Below are 13,546 nucleotides of genomic sequence, written 5' to 3' on the forward strand. Positions count from 1 at the left end.
CTGGTTTCTCTCCCTGAGGTCTACAATCAGTTCCTTGGTCTTATTGGCATTGAGTGAGAGGTTGTGGTTATTACACCACTCAGTCAAGTTTTCAGTCTTCCTCCTGTATGCTGATTCATCACCACCTTTGATACAGCCCACAACAGCAACCGTACTGTGTGTGGTGTTGAAGCTGTACTTAGACACACAGAGTTGCAAAATGAGTAGAGCAGGGGGCTAAGCACAGCCCTGTGGTGCTCCTGTGCTGATGGAAGTATTGCTCTTTAAACATATCCTCTCTCTCTCTCTCTCTCCCCCCTTAAATGAATGCTGTCTAGTGTTAGACATTTCAACACTGGGAAAGAGATACAGGCTGTATACCTCATGCCTCTCGTAATCTTACGAACTTTATCCAGGTCTCCTCACAGCCTCCTCTGTTCTACACAAAACAACCAAAGTTTGTCCAACATTTTCTTATAGCGCATAAACTCTAATCCGGACCAAAATTTTGTAAGCCTCTTCTAAACTCCCTCCAAAGTTTCCACATCTTTTCCATAATGGGGCGACCGAAACTAAATGCAATACTGTATTTCAGATGCAGCTGAAATAGAGTTTTATATAACTGCAACATAACTTCCAGACCCCTGAATTCACTTGCCTCGACTAATGAAGGCAAGCATGCCAAATGCCTTCTTTACCAACCTCTCAATCTGTGTACCCACTTCAACAGACTTGGACACTAAAATCCCTCAATATAGCAACATTGTCATGGATCTTGATGTGTACTATCCCTTTACATTTGACCTCCCAAAATGCAGCACCTAACACCTGACCGGATTAAACTATTACCGGCCACTTTTCCACCCATATCTGCAACCAGTCTATATCCTGTATTACCCTTTAGCAATCTACTACACTATCCAGAATGCCACTAATCTTTGTATAGTTTGCAAACCCACTAACCCACCCATCTATGTTTTCATAAAGTCAGGGGATTTAAAGGCTTACACAGAGAATTGACAAGGAACCAGGAAGATGTACCACCCAATTATGAAATCTACTACCCGCATTCATGGAGGCATCCGTTAGTCTTGCGAGACCATGGATCTGCACCTGGAAAGTCTTCACTCTCCAGGGCGCAGGCCTGGGCAAGGTTGTATGGAAGACCAGCAGTTGCCCATGCTGCAAGTCTCCCCTCTCCATGACACTGATGGTGTTCCAAGGGAGGGGCATTAGGACCCATACAGCTTGGCACCAGTGTCGCCGCAGAGCAATGTGTGGTTAAGTACCTTGCTCAAGGACACAACATGCTGCCTCGGCTGGGGCTCGAACTCACGACCTTCAGGTCGCTAGTCCAATGCCTTAACCACTTGGCCACGTGCCCTCCCGCATTCATATGCCAAAGGGAATATCATCCAGATGAAAGGTCTTGACTAAAAATGGCAACTGTACATTTTGCACCAGATGTTGCCTGATCCACTGAGCTCCTCCAGCAGACAACTTTGTTTTTGACCCAGGAGGCTGGCGTTAAGCAGGCCAGCGTGACCAGTGCAGTGGCTGCACCTTGGTTGGCATGGAGATTGCGAATCATTGTTGGTGCTGACAGCTACCCCACATGCAGTGATCCTACTTTTCCTTTCTCTCTGTATCCAACTGGATAGGGTAGAAACTGTTGCCTCTTGTCCTCAGTTTGACCGCACACCTTGCCAAAGCCAAGAGATTTTTAAATTACCAGGGTCAATATCCTCTGGCCACCATTGAACCTGTCACCGTGTAGAAGTATCCAGTCCATTGATAGACACTTCAATCATCTTCAGTGGGAAGTGAAGAAAGAGAAGGTAGAATCTAGACAGTCAACACGTGGAGCAGATGCTGAAACTACCCAGCGTTGTCCTGCTGTTGTCAGCCAAGGCCCAGCCCTGAGCTCCATATGTGGGTGCATGCTTGCTAATTTTTATCCTCATAAGTAGCCTCTCTACACAGAATCCTAGGCAATTCATTACTTCAGTTCTGTTCATGGAAAGGTGTGTTGTGAATCAGGAGATCAAAGAAATTGGTAATAGTAAAAAAAAACTTTTGAAATTAAAAGGACAAAAAGACAACAAGCTCCAGCACCTAATTCCTGCATCTTTGGGTTTATGGAAGTTGCTACGGAGATGATGGATGCAATGATTGTCTCGTAAAAATTGTTACATTTATAACAATTTCTTTACACTTAGTGGCCACTTTATTAGGTACAGAGGTAGAACGCAGTATGGTCCCCTGCTGCTGTACCCATCCACTTCAATGTTCAACGTATTTTGTGTTCAGATGATCCTCTGCACACCACTGTTGTAACATATGGTCTATTTGAGTTACTGTCACCTTCCTGTCAACTTGAAGCCGTCTGTCCCTTCTCCTCTGACCTCTCTCATTAACAAGGCATTTTTGCCTACAGAACTGCTGCTCACTAGATTTTTTTTGTTTGTTTTTTGCACTATTCTCTGTAAACTAGAGACTAGTGTGGAAGAAAATCCAAAATCAGCAGTTCCTAAGATACTCAAACCACCCTGTCTGGCACCAACCATCATTCTTTCTACCTTTATTAATCTTTTTATTGATTTAAAAGGAACATAAATACAATCAAGAGGAGAATTATCTCAAATATATATATCAACAACAATACAAACCAAGATTAAGATAGACATTGTCAAAATCATACATATTGTTAAGCTAGTATAAAATATAATTAAAAATTGAAAACAGCAATTCTCCTCTTATCAGTTCATGAAGAGGAAAGAAAAAACATTGAGTTTTAAATGGAGAGAAAAGAAAACCCACTACACTATATATGAAAAAAAGAAACAAAGGAAAAAGGGACTGGGCAGTCCATTTTGAGGATACGACCAAAAAAAAAGAAAGAAAGACTTACTGATCAAATCTAAAACTTTGAGAAAAGAAGATTGGAAGAGTAATAAATCAAATTAAATGAAAATATTGGATAAAAGGTAGCCAGATTTGCTCAAATTTAAAGGATGTATCAAATGTCCGACTTCTTATTTTCTCTAAACTTAAACAGGACATAATAGAAGAGAGCCAATAAAAGACCGTAGGTGGATTAGAATCCCTTCACTTCAATAAAATGGCTCTCCTAGCCAGTAAGGTCAAAAAGGCTATCATACATTGAGGAGAAACAGGAATATTTCCTGCTTCCAATAGGATAATCCCAAAAATTGCCGTAAGCAAATTAGGTTGTAGATCCAGATCCAAGACCTTTGATAGCATTTTAAAAACATCTGTCCAAAAGTTATCTAGCTTTATACATGACCAATACATGAGTTAGTGCTAGCTTATCCTTTGACATATGGGCCCGATGCACTACCTTGAACTGCATCAACGAATGACAGGCACAAATAGATGAGATGTTAAGCAAATGAAATTTTTTTCTCCATTGATTATCTGAAAATGACTCTTGAAATTCCGATTCCCAAGCGCGTTTAATTTTATCAGTAGATATCATTCGTGAGTTCAATAACTGTTTATAGATTATAGCTATCAACCCTTTTTGAAATAGTTTAAACTGAAAGAGAGCGTCTGTCATATTAGGTGGATAAGCAGAAGAGTAATTTGGCAACAAACCACGTAAAAAATTCCTAATTTGTAAATATCTAAAAAAGTGTACATTAGATAAATCATATTTATCCACTAACTGAGAAAAAGACATTAAACAGTCCCCTAAAAACAAATCTGAAAAAGTTATTATTCCCTTGGTCTTCCAAATTAAAAAGGCCTTATCCGAAATTGACGGTTTAAAAAAAAATTGAGATGGATATTGCTAGAAAGAATAAAATTATTTATCCAAAAAATCTACAAAACTGAAACCAAATCCTTAATGTATGTCTAATAATGCGATTAAAATCTTGTCTACTAATCTTAGAAAACAAAAAGGGAAGAGGAGCTCCCAGTAAAGAGGCCAAAGAGAATCCTTTCACCGAGTTTTCCTCCAAATCCAACCATGAAGGACATTCATGTATATCTGATTAGTGAATCCAAAAAGTAATATACCGAACATTAATTGCCCAATAGTACATTCTAAAGTTAGGCAAAGCCATACCACCATCCTGTTTTAATTTCTGAAATAAGGGCTTACTCAATCTAGGATTTTTAATGTTCCAAATGTAAGAAAAGATTATAGAATCTATTCTGTCAAAGAACTTTTTAGGAACAATGGAAGGAACTGCCTGAAATGTATATAAGAATTTAAGTAAAACTATCATTTTAATAGCATTAATTTGACCTATTAATGATAATGTCATAGGTGACCATTTAGAAAGCGTTTGGTGTAGCCAATTAATGGAAAAAAATATATGTATAGAGATCCTTAAAATTTTTAGTAATTTTAATACCAAGATAGGTAACGTAATTTTTAGCAATACTAAAAGGTACTCAATGATTTGGATGACTAGGAAATAACTCACTTTTATGTAAATTTAATTTATACCCAGAAAAGGAACCGAATTCAGAAAATATAGATAACATAGAAGGAATAGATTTCCTAGGATCTGAAATATTCAACAGGTCATCTGCATATAACAAAACCTTGTGTATTTTGTCCCCTCTCTTAATACCCTGAACAGTATTAGAATCTCTAAGAGCAATAGCAAGGGGTTCTAAGGTCAAGTTAAATAATAAAGGGCTAAGAGGGCATCCCTGTCGAGTACCCCTATATAATCTAGAATAGGGAGATTTTTGATTATTAGTTATAACACCAGCCATAGGAGCATGATAGATCAATTTAATCCAGGAAATAAATCCTGGGCCAAGATTAAATCTTTCCCTGGTCAAAGTCACTTAGATCTCATTTCAACTTAAAGTTTATTGTCATTCAACCACACATGATTACCCATGAATACAGCCAAACGAAACAGCATTACTCCAGGGCCAAGACGCAAAACGCAATACCAACAGACATGCACACCATGAGATGCATATAACACATAAAATGACAGTAAAATAGAATTACACAAAAAAACATAGTCCAAGTACCCAGGTCCATGTATGTTGCAGCATTCTTTCTGTAACACGAACACAATAAAGCCTGTCTTCTGCTGAGCAAACAACTGGGGGAAACCATACCATACTGCCTCCAACACTCCAGTGGGACACCCGATTCAATGCCTCCCCCAGGGCGGCTGCAAACAAGCAACACAACTTAAGGTCTAGTCCTCACTGCAACTGAGGCCACACAGCTTCCCTCCTCCCACCGCATTCCCCCCCCCCATTCACCAATAATTTGGAATTGCAGCATTCCACACCACCAATGTCCAACAGGGTCTTGTGATCGCAAGCAACTAAGATGATCACTGTTAGACTGAACCATTCTGTTTGGTCTGAACTGAAACTCGTGACTATGTCTGCATGCTTTTATGTATTGAGTTGCTGATTAGACACTTGCATAAATGAGGTGTACTGGTGTACCTAATAAAGTGGCCATTATGTGTACATCAAAGCAAATGTAACAATAGTTGAAGGAACTATATACAAGATCAGCTGGCATCAGTAGTAGCAAAATCAAGTAATGTTTTTATTAAAGAAGTGGACAGAAACTGGATTTATAAAAGGAACATTATATTTGACAGTTCTCTTGGAGTGACAGCCAGAAACAGAATAGATTCTAGCATCACAGTCATGTAGCAGAGAGCACGACATTATTACAGTTCAGGTTATCAGAGCTCAGAGTTCAATTCTAGCACCGTTTGTAAGGAGTTTGTGCTTTCTCCCCACAACAACCTGGATTTCCTCTGGGTGCTCCAGTTTCCTCCCACAGTCCAAAAACATACTGGTTAGTAGGGCAACTGGTCATTATAAAATGTCCTGTAATTAGGGTTGCTGGGTAGCGCAGCTCAATGGTCTGGAAGTGCCTGTTCTGCGCTATATCTTAAAATGAATACAAGCAAAGCAATTGATATATATGGACTTTCAGGAGGTCACAAAAAGCCAAACAAATGTTTAGACAAAATTAGAACTCACAGTAGGGAAGATTAACAAGATTAATTCCTAGGATAACAAGATTTAGCAGTTTAAGCTGATACTATAGACTTAGAACAAAAATCTTAAGAGGCTTGATAGAATGGATCTATCTTGTAATTGGTCACAATCAAAATAAGGGGCTGCCTTTTCAGGACTGAAAAGTCATCTTTTTTCACCCAAGAGTAGTAAACACTTCTGCAGTTCTTGGCAAGAGAGGAGGATGGTCATGTTGAATGGCAAGCTTGTGCTTCTATTTCTCATATAAACAAGATACAGGGTGACTCTAGTCAAGCAACTTCTGTGGAGAGAGAGAAAAAAACAATTAATAAAGCAATGAAATCTCATCTGATATGTTCTGTGGGTATCCAAGAGATAACATTGAACAAGTTAGAGAGAGATTTTAGCATCTGCTTTATCGTGGGTAATTTGTTGCTAGAGATATAGGATATCTTAAGGTCTCAAGGTCAAACAGGAAATTAAAGATTGCAAGTAGCTTGATTCAGCTATTCTAAGGATTTGTGCTGGAGGCATTAATGGTTGTTTTGTCAATCCAAGTAAACATTTGAGTCCCAAGTCTACAAGTGAATAGGATCGAATAGGCATACATATTGGTTATTAGCACTAGGATGATGATGAGATGAGGCCTCCATCAGTCAGGGTCGACCATGAAAGTTGCATCCTGGCTGTTGAGATACGCAAGCCAGGGCAGTACCATATGGAGAGCAAGCAGTTACCCATGTAACAAGCTCCCCCTCTCCTGGCATCTGATGAACCCAAAGAGCAGGGACCAATACAGATTGGCACCAGTAGCGTCACAGGAGTTGCCAGTCAGTGTTAAACTCAACATAGGACTACCTTAGAGACTCAAGTTCTGGATTTCTCCCCCTTGGAGTTTACACCTGAAGCCTTCTTCATGAGTGGGTATAGCTGGAAGACAGAGGAGGCTTGAGATCAGTTTTCCTTCTCCTAGATGAGCTGCCAACCACAGCTGACAAGCCCCATCTGCTCAAAGCAACTGGTTTTAGGGGAACATGACATAGACACATTAAAATATATGGGGTGATTGATAAGTTCGTGGCTTAAAGTAGGAGGAGTCAATTTTAGAAAACCTAGCACATTTATTTTTCAACATAGTCCCCTCCTTCATATACACACTTTGTCCAGCAGTCATGGAGCACACGAATCCCTTCTTTGTAGAAGTGATCAACAGCAGGGGTGATTGATAAGTTTGTGGCCTAAGATGGAAGGAGATGAGTTATTAACTTCAAACTTTCTGCATTATCACTCAAAGAGTTGAACTGCATGTGCATGTAACGAGAACGTCTTGGACCTCCAGCTGGTCCACAGCAGGGGTGATTGATAAGTTTGTGGCCTAAAGTAGATGAGTTATACAGCTCTTATTACATGCACATGCAGTTCAACTGTGAGTGAAAATGCAGAAAGTTTGAAGTTTCTCCTCGTACTTTAGGTCACGAACTTATCAGTCACCCCTGTTGTGGACCACTTTCTGGAGGTCCAAGACACTGATTTCAACAAAGAAGGGATCTGTATGCTCTATGACTGCTGGACTAAGTGTGTAAACGTAGGAAAAATAACTGTGCTAGATTTTCTAAAATTTTCTCTTTCTACCTTGGGCCACAAACTTATCAATCACCCCTTGTACTTTCAGTGAGAACAATTAACAGTAACAAAAATGGAGATCGGTAATGAATTTCCAGATTCTGATGCTTAGCTGTAAAATATGACTACAGGATGCAAAGGGAGCCAAAGGCAAAGATGGAGGTTCTACCAAGGGGAAGCATAACAGATTGATGGCTGATTTCCACAGCACAATAAATCTATAGAAAACAGGAAAAGGAACATTTTTCCCCCAGGCAGCCTTAGGTGCAATTCCTTTATGTATCAGAGCAGGAAATTTGCAGATACCAACACCATTAAATCCATTGAACTTAGTTTGCTTTTGGCAAATTCGGTTTTTATTTTGGACATAATTAGGGCTTCTGAATATTAAGTTAAGGATTGTAGCTCTTTAATATTAATAGATTAAATCATGCAAGTACCCAACAGGGCTTAGATAACTAAACCAACTAAAATAAGGTGTCACTGAAAGAAGCAATGCCTCAGTAAGAAAAAAATTGAATTATTGGTGAGTTACTTTCTGTTTTAGATTAGTTCATCAGGAGTCATGAACATAATAGGTTCTACAACAATCCAACTAACAGCATTGAAGTTACAAGTTTCAAGCTTCTGGGCAAAACTAGAAGTGATTTAAGAGAATGATACCAGGAATGAAACTTACATGAGCACTTCTGATGGTTCTGAGCCTGTACTCACTGGAGCTCAGAATGATGAATCAGAATCAAGTTTATCACCACCAGCATGTCATGAAATGTGTTAATTCAGCAGCAGCAGTTCAATGCAATACGTAATATAGAAGGAAAAAGTAATAAAGTAAATCAATTACAGTACACATATATTGAATAGATTAAGAATAGTGCAATAGAAATAATGTATAGAAATAAGGTAGTGTTCATGGGTTCAATGTCCATTTAGGAATCGGATGGCAGAGAGGAAGTTGTTCCTGAATCGCTGAGTGTGTGCCTTCAGGCTTCTGTACCTATCTGATGGTAACAATGAGAAAAGCGCATGCCCTGGGTACTGGAGGTCCTTAATATTGGATGCTGCCTGGACACCGCTCCTCCAAGATGTCCTGGCTACTTTGTAAGCTAGTACCCAAAATGGAGCCCACTAAATTTACAACCCTCTGCAACTTCTTTGTCCTGTGCAGTAGCCCCTCCATACCAGTGATGAAGCCTGTCAGAATGCTCTCCATGGTACATCTATATTAGTTTTTAAGTGCATTTGCTGACATACCAAATCTTTTCAAACTCTGAATGAAGTAGTCATGCCTTCTTTATAATTGCATTGGTATGTTGGGACCAGGTTAGGTCCTCAGAGATCTTGACACCCAAAAACCTGAATCTGCTCACCCTCTCCACTTCAGATTGGAACCTGTTCTGTCTTACCCTTCCTGAAGTCCACAATCAGCTCTTTCGTCTTACTGCCATTGAGTGCAAGGTCATTCCTGCGACACCACTCCACTAGTTGGCTTATCTCGCTCCTGTAGGCCCTCTCGATATCTGAGGAGTGGTGTGTGGGATTTTTCGTTTTAACACCCAGATGAAGTAGGATGGAGAGGATGTTTCCAACAGTGGGGGAGTCTAGGAATAACGACATTCCTTTAGGAGGAATTTCTTTAGGTCAGTGATGCACAACCAGGGTCCATGGCATAAAAGTTGGGAATCCCAGCTTTAGGCAGAGTAGTGAATCAATGGAATTCCATTGCTATAGTCAGCTATGGAGAACAAGTCACTGGGTATATTTAAAGCAGAAGTTGATAGGTGCTTGATTAGTAATGATGTCAAGGTTATGGGGAGGAGATAGAAGAGTGGGTTTGATAAGGATAATCAGTCATGCTCAAGTGATTTAATAGACTTGAAGGCCAAATGGCCTAATTCTGCTCTTGCAGTATGCCTTACGGAAACTTACAATAAAATGCTTCAAAATTAACCCCATTGATACTATATGCTCTCAGGCCACACTTCAATTTTGATGCCGTAAGTGGTGGTGTTAAATGTTAATAGATCAAGATGTTATTTTACCCTGAGGTACTTGAGGTAGAAAACTAGAGTAATTTCATACACAAGTAGCAAATTATCCCATTTAATTTTCATTCAAGTCCCATGAAGTATTCATTTAATGCTTCAACCCAAGTATATAGCGCAAGGTTAACCTTGTAATTTAAATGTGAAGTACTTTTGTTTTAAAAATCAAGTTCCCCATCTTCCTGTTCAGAAGATAATGGTGAGCCAGTGCTTTTGGAGTCACTGCAGTCACTTTGTATGTGGTCCTACATTGCTTTTTGCGTTTAATTCCAGGATTTGGCTCAGCAACAAAGAAGGAATGGCAACGTACCTACAACTTTATCAATGCAATTTGTGGAAGAATGGTTTCAATTTTCTGCATCCAATTTGATTAGTTGGAAGTGTTGAAGAACTTGAGTTAATTTTAAACACCCACAAGAGGAAAATTGGGCAAAGTAATCTCTCAAAACAAGGACCCTCCCCCATCTACCAAATCTTAAAGCAAAATAAAAGTATAGATATCACTCATTGTACAAGATGTAGCTGAACAGAATTTATTCAAAAATCCACAAGTTCTATAATCAATACCAAACGCTGTAGATTTCAGCCACCATAAATGGAATTATATGTGTTGTACAAATCTAATTGCAGAATGAGACTTCTATAGATGCAAAGTTTAAATGTGAAGTTCAAAATATACACTCATTAGCTACTACAATGTACTTGACACGAACTCCTATATTTAACTTGCACTAAAAATGCAATGACAAAACTCAAAAATGTCCTCAAATCACATTTATTGAATCACTAGTACAGAAGCAAATGTGTATTTTTTTTACTAAATAAAAACAAAATGCAATGTGCACATTGTTAAACTGTCCATTCAATTTTGTTTTAAAGAATAGAACAAAAACAACACTAAAAAGGGACAGTTTTACTGTTTGGTCGTTCTTAAAATTCTACTAAAAATGGATTTTAGACATTTCTGTCAAGTCTAACATCAATTTCTCTGCCATAAAGTCGGATTCCATTCATCATCCTGCAGGCACGCTCTGCAGAATCTGGACTCTCAAAACGAACCACACCACAGCCCTTGGACTTGCCATTTTCCATCTTAATGTCTGCATAATGTACATATCCTAGTTTAAAAAAAAACAATGAATAAGTTTAACTACAGGGACAATATTGATTACTTTGAGGCTTCACAGAAAATTTCTGTATAAATTTAAGAAACCCAGCCACATAATTCAAAATGTGAAGGTGTTTCCAAGCAAATTGATGACTCAAGTGCAGAAAATACACACACAATATACTTTTCTATGGCAGCAATCATAAATACAACCAGATCCTGCAAAAAGGAACAGGATGATTAACCTTTTGATTTTTCATTGAGTTACTGGAATTTAAAAGTGAGGACACTTGCTTGTTTCGTGACTACTTTATCATTAAACAATGAAAAAAGTTTCTCATTCTAGAGTGGTGCAAACAACTGAATCAGGTAAACATGTACAACATGACACTTACCATCAAAACATGTGGGATTAAGTGTCACAACCAATTCTGACAAATAAATTATTATCCGGCAACAAACCAGGAGTTGACAGGAAACAAATGGCTATTTGAACTTCAACCATCTCAAAAGTCTATCATTAAAAAAATTCCAAGCTGAGAGTAGATTTAAAGGTGATTCAGTTAACTGATTTTCTAAACAAAAATTGCAGTTTTACTTAAAAATCTGCAAACTTACCAAATTCACTGAATTTGTCTTTCAGCATTTGCCAAGTGATGTCATATGGGAGCTGAAGAAAATAAAGTAACAATTAATAGATGAGTGGAAAAATAAATGAGTTCAAACATATTTTAAAGGTTGGCCTTCATTTCACCATGAAACTACAAAACCAATCTTTAGAACAAGGTCCCAAATCAGATATTTGCCAGAATTGTTCACTGTATTATGATCTTGGTTCCATTTTACAAGGAAATACTGATATTCAAGACTCTGTTGTGATAATGGGAAGCTTACTGTGATACTGAATGGACAATGATTGACAGAATTCTATAGACCGAAGGGGAGAAAACTCTGAAGTATTGAGGACTTTCTTGATCCTACAGAATAAAGGATACAGTTCTGAATTAAGCAGTTTAAATGAAGGCCTAAACTAACTAGTATTTCAGACCAGGAGATCAGAGAGCAAGATCAGAGAAGTGGAAGAAAGTGAAGGGTGTTCGAGATCAGGTAGTACTGCAGGCATTGGGAGATCAACTGTAGGATAGGAAACAGTCGAAGTAAACTATGCTTGTTCCAAAGCCTCTGTGAACAGCCATGTGTCATGAGTACATAGGTTGTCAGCACTTGAAAACTACTGATCACTGAGCCAGATAAATGACTGTTTCGCACCCATTCAAATTAGAAAGATTGGCTTAGTGAAATTACAGGTAACCTTAATTCTGAACTGGTTTAGATATATGGGGGAAATTACAAGTATAAGACAAACGTAAACCAACATACGGAGTATTGATTTAAGGGAGGAAAACGTGCAACTTCAGAGCTTTGATGAAAACCATTCAATAGTTAGAATAGATAGAGCTGAAACCCACAGGACACGGTCCAGTCATAGCATTGGAATATCATAGAAGCAAAATTAACAGGGTCAATTAAATACACCATAACGAGGAGTCACTTAAAGAGGGGATAAGATTACAAACAGAAATGACTTTTTTTTTACAGAAACTACTCATTACTACTAACTCTAGTAAAAGACTGAAATTAATTGATGTCAGACTTATTAGAAATTAGAAAAGCATTAGAAATTGAGACCTTAACTTTAAAAAACTTCCAACTGAAATGTACGTTTTTCTTCTTTCTTTACTTTCACAAAGCAGTTTACAACTTTCCCATCTAAATTCTTACCAAAATGTAACTTCCAGCATTCTTAAAAATTGATCAAATACTCACATTTCGAACAAATATTTGACAGATTCTTCTTGAATTAAGATTTCCTGTAGCACTGCCCATGGATCCTCCATAGTTCCCACTGAAACGATTACGATCCATATCTGTGGACTTGTCAAAACCTCCACCCATTCCAGTACCCATGCGATCCATACCGCCACCCATTCTATCGGTACTTTGGCCCATCCAATCCATTCCAGCTCCCATGCGATCAATATTTGATGTCATCCCAGAAGGCATATTCGATCCAATCCTGTCCATTCCCAAACCAGCACGATCCATTCCAGGTCCCATGCGATCCATGTTTTCCATGCCAATACCTCCACCCATTTTATTCATTGCACCCATTCCAATACCTAAGAAAGGAAAAGTATTTTAACAAAGTGAAATTCAATAAAATTATTCTACTGTAGAGAACCGTGCTCAATTTTAACACACTATTGCCTTAGTCAGGATGAAGCAAAGTTGTCTAAGTGAATCAGCATGGAAACTTTACTTTCTGGAAGCTGAAGCTCCACCAAGTGGCAGGATATAGTTACAAGAATGACAAAAACCAAGGCACTGAAATGGGGGCTGCACCACTGATTCTGCAAGATTATAAATGATACATTTCGTAACTTAAATTATTACATCATTTCACAAGGGTGTGATGAGATCACTAACTGCTGCAAACCTCTAGCAGACAAATCCAAACAGAAACAATTTAACTAATGTATGGATATTACTGCAGTTTGGAGCCTGGGCAAATTAACCAAGTTAAGTGTTACAGATAACTCACTGGGTTCCAGTTGACTCAGCCCAAGGAAAATGTGTGCCCTCAGACTGAAAACTATTGGATCTTAAAGAAACTAATGGTTGATTGTGTTACAAGATTTAAAAGTTGGATACACAGCAGGGCATCACAATGCTTGATCAGTGGGTTCATAGCATTGGTTGAGAGCTCTAAATAGGGGCTTGGTAA

At 38.5% G+C, this 13,546-nt stretch overlaps 1 protein-coding gene across 2 annotated transcripts in view; it reads right to left on the reverse strand.

The window, feature by feature from the left end:
• Nucleotides 1-10,412: 10,412 nt before the first annotated feature.
• LOC140188292 (myelin expression factor 2-like) overlaps nucleotides 10,413-13,546 on the reverse strand; it is a 29,866-nt gene continuing 26,732 nt past the window's right edge. For both annotated transcript variants that reach the window (XM_072244396.1, XM_072244395.1), the window contains 3 exons: nucleotides 12,589-12,941; nucleotides 11,380-11,431; nucleotides 10,413-10,771 (listed from right to left, as the gene is read on the reverse strand). In XM_072244396.1, coding sequence (XP_072100497.1) covers nucleotides 10,608-10,771; nucleotides 11,380-11,431; nucleotides 12,589-12,941 — 569 coding nt within the window. In that variant the 3' untranslated portion in view covers nucleotides 10,413-10,607. The remainder of the gene's footprint in view (nucleotides 10,772-11,379; nucleotides 11,432-12,588; nucleotides 12,942-13,546) is intronic.

The sequence above is a fragment of the Mobula birostris genome, chromosome 26 (genome assembly GCF_030028105.1).
Source record: "Mobula birostris isolate sMobBir1 chromosome 26, sMobBir1.hap1, whole genome shotgun sequence".
NCBI classification, from domain to species: domain Eukaryota; kingdom Metazoa; phylum Chordata; class Chondrichthyes; order Myliobatiformes; family Myliobatidae; genus Mobula; species Mobula birostris.